The sequence below is a fragment of the Condylostylus longicornis genome, unplaced genomic scaffold (genome assembly GCF_029603195.1).
Source record: "Condylostylus longicornis isolate FDR11 unplaced genomic scaffold, ASM2960319v2 ptg000158l, whole genome shotgun sequence".
NCBI classification, from domain to species: domain Eukaryota; kingdom Metazoa; phylum Arthropoda; class Insecta; order Diptera; family Dolichopodidae; genus Condylostylus; species Condylostylus longicornis.
Window position 1 is genome coordinate 125,128 of NW_026578126.1, and position 17,624 is coordinate 142,751.

General features: G+C 28.5%; 1 protein-coding gene across 5 annotated transcripts in view; it reads left to right on the plus strand.

Moving 5' to 3' along the window:
* The window catches only part of LOC129616018 (homeotic protein distal-less), a 100,304-nt gene extending 82,725 nt beyond the window's left edge, over positions 1 to 17,579 (plus strand). For all 5 annotated transcript variants that reach the window (XM_055531445.1, XM_055531440.1, XM_055531441.1 and 2 more), the window contains 3 exons: positions 9,106 to 9,241; positions 16,332 to 16,430; positions 17,377 to 17,579. In XM_055531445.1, the coding sequence (XP_055387420.1) occupies positions 9,106 to 9,241; positions 16,332 to 16,430; positions 17,377 to 17,579 (438 nt within the window). The remainder of the gene's footprint in view (positions 1 to 9,105; positions 9,242 to 16,331; positions 16,431 to 17,376) is intronic.
* Positions 17,580 to 17,624: the final 45 nt, after the last annotated feature.

Below are 17,624 nucleotides of genomic sequence, written 5' to 3' on the forward strand. Positions count from 1 at the left end.
TATTATTTTCAAATTTTAACAATATTTCTGATATTAGGGAATTCATGATCTAAATTTTTTGATCTATAATTTTTATAGTGAATTAGTACATTACCATCAGGAGTTACTTCCCTACCATGGCTATTTTGTTAAATTGATAGGTTATGTGTGTTTTTAGGACTTTTCCCAAAATTTTTTGAAAAAAAGTGCATATTAGTTTTTTGAGTGCATATTGGACCCTTTTTTGTTTACAAAACTTCTACACCCTTGACGATGGAAAGCTGAAATTATTTATTGTCTTATAAAGATCTGGGTAATATTTACATAGATCTTTATAAGAAACTTATTTCCGTGGATCAAAATTTTTACGTATCTCCCCCCCTCTAGAAGTTATACCCATAAAAACGCTATTTTTTAACTTCTTATTGCAGTGAAACCATAAGCATTTTTCAAATTTTGCAATTCTTCTTTTATCGCGGCATACTAAATTGCCGCGATAAAAGAAGAATTGCAAGTTAAAAAAAAAAGCGCCTTTTAAATTTACTGTTATCTAAAATCCGTTTTTTCAACATTTTTTATGTCGTTTTTCTTCTAGACCCCAGGTTGTAGGAGCCTGAAATTTAGTAGCTTTTAGACACTAATAAATAGTTTATTTCGTTAGGAGAAAATTTTTTTCCATCTCCACCCCCTCTCAAGTTATCGCCTCTTGCAATTTGTAAAATTTGAATTTTTCACGCTTAATTTTGACGATATTTCCGAAACCGCAAGATTTTTCAAATTTCTATAAACCTTAAAAGCTAACGGAAAATTCCATAACATTAACAAATATAATTATTTTCTAAGTTCACGCAATTAACCCGTTAAATCGAGCATAATTCACCGCTCTTTAAATTAATTATTGCTTGCATAAATGAAAGTAAAAAGACTGCATAAATCGTTCATCCTAAATATATGCAATCCTAGAAATAGTTTCGTGTATGAATGAAAATATTTTTAATAGTATAGTAAATATACACAGGCTGTATTTAAAAGCAGTATTTTCACTAATTGTTGAAGGGAAAAGTGCTACGATACAAACCATTGGTTTGACCCAACTTTATTTACAACTATTGTTTCTTCATCAATTTCTATTGCTTCAAATAATACAGTTTTTACTAATTTACAATTGTTTTAAAAAATTCTTCATATTTGTAAGTTTAAGTGCTAAATTCTATAATTTTTAATGATGCATAATCAATTTCTTTATTAATTTTGTTTGAAATAGGTATTACTTTTGCCGGAATTGCCTTAAAAGTCTTAGCTATTTTAATTGCAAAAATTAACATATATAATTATTTTAAAATTTAATTACTCCTAATTTAATATATTGTGTTTCTTTAAAATTTATTTGTTTTTTAAAACGTGGATCTTTAAAAGTTGGTCATTAAATCAACTATCTTTAATATTTGTATTAATTTAATAAACTCTCCTAATACTAGTTTCCTATCATCTAATATAACTTCTTGTAAATGTTTAAAAGTTTTGGTAAATTGATTGCTTATTTTTATTTAACCATTCATACTGCAAGCTATGTACTGTAAGTTGCTGTGATTGTTAGTATATATGTTATTTCCGTTAGATCTTCTCTCCACTCTTCGCCTCGATGCTCGAACCTATTTTTTTCAAGATTCCCAGTGACTACCACAGTAAGTAGCCTTAAGTTGTTATTAATTAGTAAATTCAAGAGCGATAATGTAACCATAGCTAATATCACTCCAAGTAACTTAAAATATAAGCCCAAATACAAGTCTTTCAAAGTTACTGCACCTCCTTCCATAGCTGATGACGTAATTAGTCCAACGCTCACTTATAACTTGATTCCTCCGATAGTTCGTATGACCAAAAGGTTGAAGATGGCGATAGTACTTAATTACTATCTGGCTTCAGAGATCGGGCTGTATATGAGAATGTTAAATTGTACTTAACATATCTTCATGACGCGGCGGAAAATGTCCACTACGATGGTAAAACTAGATTAGATGTTAAGCATTTAATTAAAAATGGGGGCCTTCAAAAAATTTCATGACACTTTAAATATATCAGCCACCAGTGTTGATAAAGATTTACAACATTTAGGGGTCATATGAAAAGAAAATGGACTAATTGTTTGCAGAGGATGAGGGAAGCAAAAACAAGTTTTTTCTTTCATGGTTTTTTCCATGATTTTCACAAGAGTTGAGGATACTTCGCAACAAAAAGAATAAGCTGTGGCGCGAATATCTCTCCACTAAAGGCGACTATGATAATTTCCGATTGTCGTATAATCAATTTATATTAGCAGCAAAAGAACGTTACGACTACTATATCTATAAAACTTCGGATAACTTAATACGTAATCCCAAAGTCGAGTTGATTCATTAATGGACTCGGGTGTTGGCTTCGAAAACAAGTTATCATTCATATGCAGATCAAGCTCGATGTCGGGGTTCATTAAACGATAGTCAAAGGAGTTTAATGATACTTATGTTTTGAGCTTTTATTTTATATGTGTCGTTTTTGTTACTAATTTTAGTGTGTCGACTCTTATGGTTGCAAACCCCATTACGTTATTTATTTCCTGTACTATTAGACATACGTTAATGTTACTGTTAGAAAGCATATCAATATTGTTATCAGTGTCTATGGATTTAACAGGTTCTCTTAAAATGTATGTATATACTTTAATTTAAATTTTCGAAATTTTGGTAAACTCTTGTGTCAATGAGCTTGGTAATTTTTCATGAAACCCGCAGATCGTCTTTATATAAAGATATAATTCCCTACCTTTATTTATTTTTTTTATTCTTCCCGTTTTTATTTTAAGCATTCTATTAAAAATTTTTATTTGGTCTACCTTCTTCTACCTATCTTTTTCTACTTCCAAAGGTGAAGTTCTAATCGTAGCATGATAATTCTTGTTATAGTATTCTAATGCTTTAATCATTTGCTCTCTTATAAATAATTTGCTTACTATATTTGCAATTCCCCATGTGACTATTGGGTTTAACATAATGAGCTGCTATATATTCATTCTTGAAAAATTTGTAATATTAATACTTTTGAATTCGTTGTCTCATATTATTTTTTTTTTCATTTTTTCTTTTATTGATATGAAAAGTATAATTTTTTTTATCATTGTTCGATAATTCCTATCATCTAAATACAAACTTACAACATGTTTTGAGATTTCATAAATAAAATTTAAAAGTGTATTCTTTTTAACGGTTTTCCTATCGTATTTACCTGCTGTACACGTTTTACAATTATTTATAACCTTATTAATCAATACCTTTAAATTTGGCTTATATGTTTTAGATTTCAAACTTTCATAGTTTTCTATTACACCTGAATACCCAGACGCTTTGCTCTGATATAATGAGATTTGTTACATTTAACGAATTTTAAAGTAGTGTTCGTGATCAGAAATTTCAGAATAAATTGATCTTCTGCCTTTTAAGGTATACTTTTTTAGTAATTGAGATAAGTTGTTAACTAAATCGTTTTGTGTCAATAAAAACTCTCTTATTACCAAAAATTTTCTCAAATTCTATTTCCTTTGTCTCTATAATAATACTATTTGAGTTTTAAGTCGACAAACAATTGTTTGCAATATAGGTATGTGATCATTTAGTTCGTCCTCAACTGAATGTATTGTTTGCATATCAACAGAACCATATTTATTTCATTTCTATCTCTAGATTCTACTAAGAAAATCCGCAGCAACATTTTCCTTCCCTTCTGTGTGTTACATTCTAATTTTATACTCCCCTAATTTTAGCAAACAAATCTGGTACCTAGAGCTGAAATTTTCTCCTCTAATTTAAAAAACATGTATTTCAAATGTTGATGATCAGCAAAAACATATCAAATTCTCTCCTATACAAATAAGGCCTAAAATAATTTGTTTCCCAAACTATCGATAATAACTGTAGCAGAGTAATTCTTTATCTGTACCAGAGTAATTCTTTACCTGTAGCGGAGTAATTTTTTTCGAGGTCATTTAGTGTTCCAGATGCATAACATCTAGGATTCCCACCCTGAGAGAAAATCTCTTGATCTGATGAGCTGGCTTCAGTTTTTAAAGTAAAATTTTTCTCGAAATTTAGATATTTAAAAATGACTCGTAAATAGATTTTTAAGTTTCTCAAATGCGTTTTACAATTTAGATTTTTTTTTTCAAATATTTTGTTATTGAATGTGCTGCTGTCGCACTCATATGAATTTCCTATAGTACCCTGTAATGTCTAAGAATGACTTCATTTGGTTTTGCGTAATTGACAATTTAGGTTCTTCTATAACTTTAATTTTATTATGGTTTGGTTTAAATGAAATTAAAATGTACCCTAAAAATTTCGTTTCTTTTCGCAAAAAATTGCATTTATCTATTTGTACTTTAAACGCCTTCTGTCTAAGCCTATTTAATATTTTTCTAATGTTTCTACGTGTTCTTTAAATGTGGTACTAAAAATTAAGATATCATCCAAATGTACTATGCATATTTTAATAATGTATTCTATTAAGTACCAAATTCACAAGTCTTCAAATGGAAGTTTTTACGAATTTATAAAAGTTTAATGGTGTTTGAAAAACTGTTTTCTGTCAATTCTCAATACTAATTTAAAGTTATTGGAAATCTTTTGCAAAGTCCAAAGTGGTGAAATCTCTCTTTCTGAGATACTCTTAGATTTGTTTCCAATAACACCTATATTCGGTGTCGAGTGTTCTCATTTTAGCTATTTCTGTTATCTCTTCGTTACATATTATTTTTATAAGTTGTCAGTACGTTGCTGAATATGTGTTGTCATTATCACTAGACGGTCTCAAGTATAGTACTTTCTTTCTCAAGAATTGCTATATTTACTCCCACATAGCATAACAAATTCGTACATGTTGACATGGTCAACTCTATTTCTACTTATTTATTTTATTATATTATTTCTTTTTAGAATTAAAATTATTTAATATATTGAATATCAAAATTTATTGATTGAAAATATAATACAAATACAATATAGGTGATAACTATAACGAAAATATAACGAAAATAAATAAGTTTTCGAAAAACAAAATGGACCGCAATAATAAAGTACATATTCAAAAAAACAATAAAATTTCGATTTAAGTATATTTAAATATTTTAAGAAATGATGAGGGGATATACCCTAAATACTAGAATGTGTTCACTGCCTTAGATTGCAAATCATATTTTAAAGAATTGATTATTTCTAACATTCTTTAATTGAAAATTAAAGAATTGTTTTGATGTGTCTTCATTAAATTGATTGTTGTTTCTGTTTTATCTTCAGAATTATAAAGCAACAATATATATATCTTTTATAATATCAACAAGTGGTTGATTTATCTAGCAACAGTATATAAATTCAGAATTATAAAACATCTAAACCAAAAGTAGTACCATTTGTTAAACTAATAAATTGTACTCTGATGTGCTGAGTAGTCTTTAGTCAATTCCCTAAAAATATCAAAATGGAAAGCAGTAATAAAACGCATATTCAAAAAGCCATAAAATTCCGATTTAAGTATACTTAAATATTTTAAATAAAACTGAAGAGATATACTACTACTATGAATATGTTCACTGCATTAGCCCAAGGGAAAATTTCTACCAAGGAAATTCGGGAAATAACAAAAAAAAATCTGATGTGGTCAGCACATAACCGACCGCATTGTATATTGTCTAGTTAAATGAAAGTGTTACAGAATATTATAACAATGTCTGTTAAATACTTCTTTCCAATTTTTAGGACATTAGTAAGCTTATAGTTAACATACCTAGAAAAATGTAAATTTGGCTCTTAGTAGAGTTTTGGTTTGTGCTACTCGAATTCCATGGAATATTCGGTAACAACCATAACTCAAATATCAAATTTCAAGAAATTCCATCAATTCGTTCAGCAGATCGGCCCGCAGATCAGTTTTCGAGCCCTGATCTTTCCAAAAAATTTACATGTTCATTGTTTTAATACGAGGAATTCAAATATTAAATTTCAATGAAATCGGTTGATTATTTCTCTTTATATATACAAAAGTGTATGTTTGGCCCGTAATAAATGTCCAGTTGCTGATGCCTGATTTGTTCCAAATGGTAGGAACTTTCGCGGACGGTCGAGCAAAGCTCAAATATGTAATTTCAAGTAAATCGGTTGAATATTTTCTTCAAAATGGTGAAAAATGTAAAATCGGCCCGCAGATCAGTTTTCGAGCCCTGATCTTTGCTCAAAACATAAGAATTTTCGCGGACGGTCGAGCTGAGCTTATATATAAAATTTCAAGTAAATCGGTTGAATATACCAAAAGTTGATCAACCCGTGCCATAGTGGAAATAAACTTACATATAAAATTTCATCAAAACCGGTTTAGCCAAACTTGAGATACACGCGTGCACACACAGACCGACAGACCGACAGGTTGTTAAAACTAGTTTATTTACACTTCCCTACTATAGAGAAGTGCATTCCAACCGAAAACTCGATATGCAAAATTTGTTGCCATCACATTACCTACGTATTGTTTACACAATACGGTCGGTAAAAAACATTATAAATTTTTGTTACAATTCAAAAATTCAAAACAAATGGAAACAAAGGATTACGGCTTTCATTGGGATATCTGTCCATATTCTTCAGATATTGTGGACCCATTACCTGAAAGTTGTGGATGCATTTCTGCTGATAATATTCTAATAAAGTGTGAAAAATTAATAAAACTGTACAAAAGAATAAAAAGGAAATAATTCATATATGTAAAAATCATATCATGAGTGGTAATCATAAGTTCAATAGAAAATATTTCTCTTATACACAATACCGTATACACAATACGGTCGGTAAAAATTAAATCCCATAAAATGTAAAGGGGTAATGTCGACAAAAGAGAAGCGAAACAAATTTGACATATGCAAATTTGAATTTTACTATTATCGTAAACTGGAATACATTTGTATTTTATTTTGACCTATAATTATAATTATTAATTACAAAAAACTGTCAGAAGTTTCACAAAGAAAAATTTTAGAAAGTGCTGCCAGTTTAAATTGTTTGCGATACGATTTCGTCACACAGTACGAAACCACTTGCGAATCGCAAATCAGTTTACATGGTAGGCCACCTGGACAAAGTGGTTAGACAATTCCATTTTCACGAATTCTTGAGAGTACCACAACTTTCTATAAGTTGGAGGTTAAGTGAATACAAAAAATTTATTTAATGCATTTTGTTAAACAAAAACATTTACAATACTTCTATTTTGGACGGTGTAATCCGAGCAGTAAATGAATTTCTTTTTTTAACTGACTACAAGAAAATCTTAAAAAAAGAAAAGATTTTCCATCATCAATTCGATCCTTTTTTGGTGAATATAACGACGAACGAAGGACACTTTAAATTGTCTATAATCGATAGCAAAGCCGATTTTCCACAATTAAGATAAAATTATTCGATAATGAATCCTATTAAAGCCTATTTAGGATCAGTGAATATAACGTCAACGTGATCGAGAAGCATTCGAACTATATTTACTCTTAGTCGCAGGCGGCACATCATCAGGATCCAATAAATTACGGTGGTACAAGGTCTAAACCATGGATGTCAAAAGTGCGGCCCGTGGGCCGCATGCGGCCATTTTCTTATTTTGGTGCGGCCCTCTAAAACGAATTGTTAAAATATTATTATGGTTTAAACTGTTTTGATTTTGTTGGCCAAAAAAATATTTGGTGGCTGTAGTATGAAAAATTATTTGACCAAAAGAAAAATTTATCACTATTAAAATTTGTGTGGAAAGGGACTAAGTTCCATTTTTTTTTGCAATAGATGGCTATCGAAATTTTTAGGTTATGTTATTCACTATTTTAAATGGTATTTAACGTTTTATGCAAAGCCTATTCAGAGTAAAACAGACTTGTTCAACAGAAGCAGTGTCACTCAGCTCCCAGTACTTCTAATAAAAAATAAATAAACGTTTATACACCTTAAAAATTGAATTAATTGTTTTATTTTGTGGCCCTTTTGTCATACAGAATATTGGAAATTGGCCCATAGCTTCAAAAGTCTTGACATCCATGGTCTAAACCAACCAGAAAAAAAAAATCTACTGAAGTTATAAGAAAACACAATTCAAAAATTTTTTTTTCAATGGTTGATAATTTTTCCGAAATATAACTTTTTCACACCAATAAAAAAAAAAAAAAAAAAAAAACACAATTCTTGTAGTCGCTATTTCTTGTAGGCAGCTACTACAATAATTTGAAAGAACTCTAATACCAAAATTTGAAAACTATAAACATGCAGTCTCTAAGATAAAAATAAGCTTTGGACGTCGTATGGTAACTACTCTGACCGGTGCTTCAGTTGAATACAAATTAAGTAGAATTCATACAGTAATAAATATGTGTAATTTGTGAAAATCGGGTAAGCCCTGCTTAAATTGTTTTTGAATGCCCACTGAAACAGACTGACAAATAAACTATCGGAGAGACAAAAACGGATAAACAATCGAAAGTAGAGGTGGAAAGCTCCACAAACTATCGATAGTTTTTAATTATCGGAACTATCGATGGTTTTAAAGTCGATGTAATATTATCGTCAAATAAACATCAATTCTTGTAAAGTATTAATAAATTTTGACAAATGAGCAAGAATGGGGAAATACCGTTTTGAACTTTATGAATTTTATAGCTTTGTTTTCCATAACTTGAAATTTTTTTCTTTTTATTTCTATGTTCTTTTTTTTATTCCAAATATTTCGTAAAGACGTGAATTGAAGCTGGTATTGAGTTTCATTATATTCTTAATATTCCTTTTTTGGAATGTACAAGCGAAAAAACTTGTTTGAATACCGAATTTACTATAAAAATTATAAACTTTAACTTCACAATTTATTTTCAATATTTTGATAGTTTTAAAACACTAATCGGAGGTCGACCAATGCACAAAGTATACAAACCTGTTAAAGCAAGCGAAATCGCGAAATGCTCCTTTTCCATTTCAATGTAAATTATGTTGCAAGTTGTAACAGTAAAAATTACACTTTTTTTTTACCTTGAAATAAAGATTTCTTGAATCACAATAAAAACTAATTCTCTTTTTTTAGGTTAAAATATGGTTCCAAAATCGTAGATCGAAGTACAAAAAAATGATGAAGGCAGCACAAGCTCCCGGCGCAAGTGGTATGTCGTTAGCCGTTCAAAACGCAACTTCTCAAAGTCCAAACCAAAACTTAAATTCTGGTGAGAGTTAAAACAATTGCTACAAATTTTTAGTTTTTTTTCATTACAGTTTTATTTTAACAGTAATATTAGTAATATTATTTCCTTAGAATTTTTCTTGCACTATATTTATGTATTAAATACATAATGTACATTACAGGAGATGTTAACCTTTATAAGAATTAAATTAAATAATTTCGTAGCAGTTTGCTTCAAACTTTTGGTTTTGGTATATTTTAAATCCATAATTATAACCTATTCCCATTTTGAAATTTTGTTTATTCTAACTAGATTAATTTATTTTAATTATGACTCAGAAGTTTAACTAATTTGAAAACAATATATTTATGAAATTGTTCTGAAATATATTCAAGATCAAAAAGTGGGAAATACACTTGTGTGAAAGTTAGCTGTAAAGAGTGGTTATCGTCTAAGTCCAAGAAAAATTTCATCTTAATATCTAATTTAGATAATTTTTTTTCTCAGTTCATAAATTCTCAAAAATGCTGCAATAAGACGAATTTCTCAATTACCATTACATTGGAAATGCAAATGAAATCGGTATATAACAAATGCCAATGCTAAGACAGAAATTTGAAACCACGACCTTATTTTTATTTTGGTTTTTTTAAATCGAAGTGAACATTATTTTAGACGAAATAACAAAATAAATTCATACATATTATAAAGCAGGTAAAATTCTAAAAATATATTTAAAAAACCAATTAAATTTAATAATATTTTCTTTCACAATAATTTAAAATTCTTAAAATACATGCAGAAAAGCGGAAAAACTACAAGCATAACTTTAACCTTCAACGTTTTTGTTAATTAAGCTATTCAATTAAAAAAATAAAGACATTTCACAAGCTCTTCTCTTAAAAATAATGAAAGCATTTCATTACTAATACAAATTTTATGTACACTTCAAAATTTTACCTCTATTTTTATTTGAGAAAAATTTCAGAAAGAAGTGAAAGAAATATTTAAAAGGAGTTCTTAGTTAATGACTCAAAAATTCCGATTGTAAAATGACAGGTAGTTATGCGATTTTATGTCCGTTTATGTTTAGTTCAAAGATAGGACATACATGCACAGGCGAGAACATTTTATAAAGATATTTCTTTTGTTTACCTGGTAATAAAGTATGAAAAAAGAGCACAAATAAATTTTGGAAACGCTTAATATATCATAAATGAAAATATTTGAAGCGATTCTTTAATTATCTTTCAAACAACAGAAATGAGATAACTCAAATTGTTAAAGACATTATATTACTTTCGTTATCATTTTGATTAGCTGACATTAATCCACCTACCTTATTGAAAAATACAAAATGTACGTGAAAAAATCATACATATGTATGTATGTATATCCCTCTTTATTAATATTTGAAACCATACTGAAATATGAATTTGAAAAATTTTTACATTTTCTCCTTCTTCCTAACTTCCTCACTCTTCCGTTGAACAGAATTTAAATGGGAGGCTTGTTAAAAAATGTGTATAATATCGCTAGCTTTTTTGAAAAATTAAACTGTTAACTTTTACTTAAAAAAAAAACAAAACCTGATGTGGTCTCCACGTAAACGACCACAATGTATATTGTCTAGATTAGTAAAAGTATTCTACATGATTATGAAAATACGTTTTAAACACCTCTTTACAATTTTTAAGGCACCAATAAGCTTTTAGTTTACATAATGAGAAAAATTTGAACTTGACTCTGAATAGAGTTTCATTGTTTTGACACCTCGAATTTAAGTATTAAATTTCAATGAAAACGGTAGAATATATTATATACATATATCTACTTCTCAGGTGGCAAAAAGTACGGCTACTTGTAGAAGGGCTAGAGACATGGGACAAAAGGCATTAGATAGGATTTTGCCTCCAGGGTCCCAGAAAAATCTGACATTGAAACTTTTTAGCCTCGAAATAGCCTTATTTTAAGATTTTCTGAAAAAATTTTTGTATAACAAAAGCACGTTTTTCTTTTATACTTTATATTACTAGAAACGCAAACCAACAAATAAAATAATGCTTTTTATTATTAGAAACACAAACCGAGAACGAGAAATAAATAATATTCGAAAATATAATGATCTCACATATATTTTAAGTTCGAAAAATCGAAATAAACTTAAATAAATGTCAGATTTTATAAAAGACATTTGTTATTGTTTTGTATATTATGTTTCGTCAACAAGCTTTAAAAAAATATACATATGCACACTATTTATGTACGTATGTATCTACCTAAAATTTTATTGTTATTGTTCGAGCGAAAAACTGTAAAATGCTAAATTCTAATCCATTCATATATACATACATATATTCATATATACATACATACATATATTTGAATAAAATTAGTATTTTGTTTTTGACTAAACCTTTTCTTTATTTGGAAAATTAAATCCTATATGTTTACCCACAGTTTTAAAAAAACACGTATCCATTCATAATTATGTATGTTTGTATTAATAATTTTATTTCTAATTGTTCCAAAAGCAAAATTTCAAAATTTTCGATTCTAATACATTAATATGTACATACCTTCATTTGTTGGAAAGAAAAATTATAAAATCTTCAATTCTAAAACATTCATATACACATACATACATATATTTGAATAAAATTATTATTTTGTTTTTGACTAAACCTTTTCTTTATTTGAAAAATTTATTTTTGTATGTTTACCCCCATGATATAATAATTATGCGTTTAAAATTTATTTCTATATATTCTATAGTTTTGAATATTATTAAATTCATATAGAAAGCTTAAAAAAAATTACTTAGGAAGCTTTAAAAAAAAAAATATACATACATACATATTTTTGTACTTAAAATTTTTGCGAATTTTTCCAAATTATTATAAGAATATTTTTTTGGAAATTTTCTTTAAACTTTTATAATAACATTTATCTGTTATATATTAAAAAAAAAATAAAACACAAAATTTAAACAAAATAAGAAATAATTTTTTAAAGTAATCCAAAAAAAGAAAAATCCAGGCAAGCATTGATCCAATAACCTCCTGGCTATGAGACTACCACGCTAACCACTAGGCTACGCAGTACCTTGAATTTCCCTTTATAATTCTATATTTTATTCATATTTCGTATAACTCTTTAAAAACCATCCTATTTTACATTATATATATATATAGCTACTTCTCAGGTGGTAAAAAGTACGGGTACTTCTAGAAGGGCTAGAGACATGGGACAAAAGGCATTAGATAGGGTTTTGCAAGAATTTCATCCGCCCTCCCCCTTCACCCCCTCCCAAGATGTAACCGTTTTTTACAAAATGGTACTACATCCTGTAGGGGTAATATTTTATTTAATTTTAGTGGTATAAATATTGTACATAAATTCATATTTGGAAGTGTGAGTTATAACAAAAAGTGATCACTTTCTTAAGAAAATTGTAATGTTTTAATAAAATGTACATTGTTTTATAATAAGTGTGTACATATGCATTTAGTTGTGCATTCTTTTCGGGATCTGTTGCAAAATGTATTAGAAAGCAAAACATAAGTTTACATTAAACTCCTTGACAATATATTTTTAGGGTAAAATTTTATAAGAAAATGTTATTCTATTGCATTAAACTTTTTAAAAGTAGGGTATTTACAAAAAAATATTTGGAACGGAAACTCGATGATATTGATTTGTTAGGGTGAAGCTTTTTTAATTTCATTTAAAAAAAAATAAAATTATCAATAAAAAAAAGTTTATCTGGCAAATCGCATTTTTCAGGGCTTCGAACCTGGGACTTTTTGCATAGAAATCGTATGCTCTACGTATTGCCCTAAATACGTTAGTATTGGTGTTAACTGATTCAGTCACGTGTTTTATTCGCATGTATTATAAACTCCAAATACATACGTGCATGAAGTAGCAAGTTATTTCATGCGTATACAGTAATTTATCGCTTAAATTGCTTATTGTCAAAGGTATTTTACGATTTTATGCGACATAACTCAAAGCGAGGTTCTAAAATAAATTACTAAAAGATAATAGATCTGAAAGGAACTAATTATTTGTTTAATTATATACTTTTTCGTAATTAGTTTTAAGAGCTTTCCTTATTTTAAGTTTTATCTTATAAAATATTAGGAAAAAAACATATTTATATGTATATTACGGGTGTGTTTTTGAAGAAGAAAAAAGTAAACTTAAAATACATCACACACAGAATGGAACACAATTTCAGAACAAGCATAATACTTGCAAGGCTTGCAATGCAAGCACACACGACTAGTCTCTTTATATACACAAAAACGTTTGATGAAAAAATATTTGGCCAGTAGTAAACGTTCAGTCGCTAACTCCTGATTTCTTCTAAAAGTTAGAACTGTTCCCGTATGGCCGAATGAAGCTTACATATGAAATTTCAACTAAACATGTTGAATATTTTCTTCAAAATAATCAAAAATGTAAAACAGGCCTGCTAAAAGGTTAAGCTCCCGAGGCCTGATATATCCCACTTTCGTACCGGGGAGAAGTGCGATCCCACTGAAAACTCGATATGCAAAATTTGTTGCCATCACATAATCTCCCTTATTGTATACAATGCGGTCGTTGAAAATTATGAGAAATACGATACGAACAATGGAATTAAAAAAAAAACAGGAACAAGAACAACAAATCGGAATACTTCGTAAAAAAATTGAGTATTGGCATGGAACTTGTTAGGTATAAATGCATTAGTTGGCATTTAAAAAAGCTTTAATATTAATTAAACTTATTTTTTTTATTCAAACCTTCAGAAATAAAATAGTACAATTTCTCTAAATTTTTTCTAAATTAAGAAATCTGAAATTTAATATAGCTTTCCAAAAAAATATGATAAACATAACAAAAATATCAAAAATATCTGGACCCTTCTTGTTTTGTGAATGTATGAATTTATCTATACCAAAGTGTCACTTCTGAATCATTTTTTTTTTTTCGAATAAAATTTTTCCCTATTTTCATTTTCAGTTTTCTATGAAAAAAATTTACTAAAACCAAACAATTTTTATATTGAAATGAAATTTGGAGTTTTCTGTGCAGCATATTAAAATTTCAAATTTCAGTCTGAAATTTTAATTATAATTTGATTAAATATATTTTCGAGTTTTTTTTTATTTTTTTTTTTTTGCCAGGCAACGTATCTGAACGAATTGAGAGTAAAAAATGAAAATACACTGAATTACAAAAAAATTTTTGTGCTATATTTTTAGGCAAGAATACACGACATAAAATAAAGTAAATAATAATGTTATTAGATTTATAGTAAGGTGAAGATTAGTAGTTAGAAATTGGTAGTTGTGATTATAAAAAGTATGTTCTAAGTAGTTAGTCCGGATCAAAAGAAGTCCCAAAATTTTATAAAAAACCATAAGTCATTAGACCTGCTCTTATTAACAATTATCAACAATTAGCGCTACAAAGCAATCTCTCTTTTTCGGAGCAAGTTCTTTTCAACACTGCAACTCACACGAGTCTCAAATTTCAACACGATGTTGTCAATTATTATGTATTTTATTTTACTAATTTACAAAATTTCTTTGTTACTCCAGATCTCTCGAATTATTTCAAAAATCCCGAACCACTAAAAATCCGCAGTCTCCCTTTTTGGCCCGTTGTGTCTTCGATAATACTAAGTCTACATAGTTTCTATAGAAGGAAAATAAAATAATAACCATTGTCTTACCAAAAGCTATACTAATTCATGAGTCGACTAATTTAATTAGCGACACAATTAAAGCTTTATATTAGAATGAATTAGAAAATTTGCTAGAAAAATTTGTTCCTATGTATTGTTTATGTACATATATATTTTTAAAAATATATGTATATATTTATATAAAATTATATATTTATATAAAAGTGGTATATTGAATTTTAGAAATGTTTTTAAATTTTACCACTTTTCCAAAGAATTTTTGAAAAAAAAATGCTAATTAGTTTCACTCTGTCCGTCCGTCCTTCCTTCCGTCTGTCCATGTGTCTGTTTACAAAATCTCTACACCCTTGAAAATAGAAAGCTAAAATTTTATATGTACATAGATCTTAACTAGTAACTATATGCATTTTTTAATTTTTGCAAACGCACAAAGCAATGGGTTGCTTTTTTATCGCGGTATACTACACTTTAAAAAAACAAATGGCCGTTAAAATTTACCATTACCTAAAATCCGTGTTTCCAAATTTTTGATGTTGTTTTTCTCCTAAACTCCAAAAGTCTTGTAAAAGTCTGCAATTCTAACAGCTTTCAGACATTAATAAATAGTTCATTTCGCTAGAAAAAAATTTTTCCCCACCTCCATCCCTTCTCAAGTTATCGTATCTCGAAATTTGTAAAATGTGAATATTTGGCACCTTATATTAGCAAAACCGCAAGGTTTTGCAGATTAATTCAAGTTTATTTTCGCTTACAGATCTTGTAACCATAGAGGTTCTGTCAAAGAACTAATTAATTTCGACAGGTGTTCGTTTAACCTGCTCCTCTGAACGTGCTGAATATTGGGCCAAGGTTTTGCAGATATTCGTGGTATTTGCCGGCTTTTTGATAGAAATCTCTACCGCATTTACATGCGTCTTACTGTTCATTTCATTAAATATATGTGCTTATCAACCCAAGTCAGTTTTTGATATGCCATTTCTTAGGGATCGGGTGCAGACCAAAGAGCCGATCATATTTATTTCTTTTTTCCTGCAAACCACCTAATACATGTGAATGAATTTAGTAACTATTAGTTTGATTGTTATTGATTTGCATTTGTTATACTTTTATTTTCAGTTTTGTTTCTTCAAATGTCTCACAAATAACTGCCCATAGCTTTTCTTTATTATTACTATGTCCTTTTAAATTATTACTTTTTTAATATAAAAAAGTTGCGTGTAAGTTTATCTCTACTATAAATTAGATAATTTTTTTCATAAAATAATGAAATGAATTTTTATAATTTGCATAAATATTTGTTTGTATTACGTGTGCATATTTCTTCTTTTGTCGAAAACAATGAGAGAGTGTTGATTTTTTTTATTTACTAAATATTTGTACATTTTATATGTAATTTATATAAAATTGTTAGCAATTATGAAATATTTTTAGGAAACAATTGTGGTTCTAATAGTGGCTCTCCATCACACTTTCTACCTCCTGGACACAGTCCAACGCCATCTAGCACACCGGTATCAGAACTTTCTCCTGGTAAGTTTCTCTTGATTTTCCTTATTTTACAAAAAAATTTTATATATAATTTATAATAAAATTTTTAGAATAGTATTTTGTAATGCTTCTATTTTATTGTAATTTTTTATTTTATTTGATTTAATGCATACATACTACAAGATACGTCATTATTTATTTTTCGGAAGCTTTGCATTCCGTAATTTTGCATATATTTCATCGTCTATAGTTTTCATCATATTACTCCATATTCTTCCGAATTATCTTGCAAAATTAAAAAACAGTAAAAAAAATTACCCATCAGTTGCTACTTATGGCAAAATACTTTCTATGGCTAGCTCCATATAAGTCCTACGAATAGAGAGTTCTGTACATATAAAAGAGCAATAAAGCTATGACTTGAAAAACGTTGTTTCTTGGAAACCGTCCGGTTTAAAACCAAATCTCGGGAACGGGGCATCGGACAACAAAAAATATTAACAGGTAATTTGAAACCAACTCAAAATCTTTCAGATTTTGAAAAAAAATTGAATGGAGTAAATTTTTCTAGTAATTGGTAACTTTGTAAATTGGCATTTTTTTTTTCTTTTTGACTTATTTTCTCAATATTTCTTTAAGTAAAGGTTCAAATGACACACTGTTTGTTTTTAAATAAGGAGATACTTTTCAGATTTGCATTGCGTATTTTTTAAAAATGTTAATAATTATGGAAGTTACAGCCATTCAAGTCGATACACCGAATTTAATTTTATTCTTAAAAAATTGTTCCAACTTTCTGCTCTGGAGAGGTTATACCACGTCACAGATTCACCCTTTATATAATAGACTAGGCCGTTTGTACACAAGCGTAAATGTTCAAAAACTGACTAAAAACTTAGAAAAAAAATTAATTTCAAAATAAAAAAAGTAAACTACTTTTGGGATTACAAATATAAATATATTTAATTTTGTACACTTGTACTTTCAGAATTCCCGCCAACCGGTTTAAGTCCACCTGCGCAACCTCCGTGGGATCAGAAGCCCCATTGGATTGAGCACAAGCCACAGATTGCTTCTCAAACGCCTTCACATCACTTACACTCCCAACCACACCACGCCTCTCAACAAATGGGCGGATATGTACCTCAATATTGGTACCAACCCGAAACAAATCCATCGCTCTTGACGTAGGTAAATTTATTTTTAATTAAATACAATTAATATAAGATCATCTTT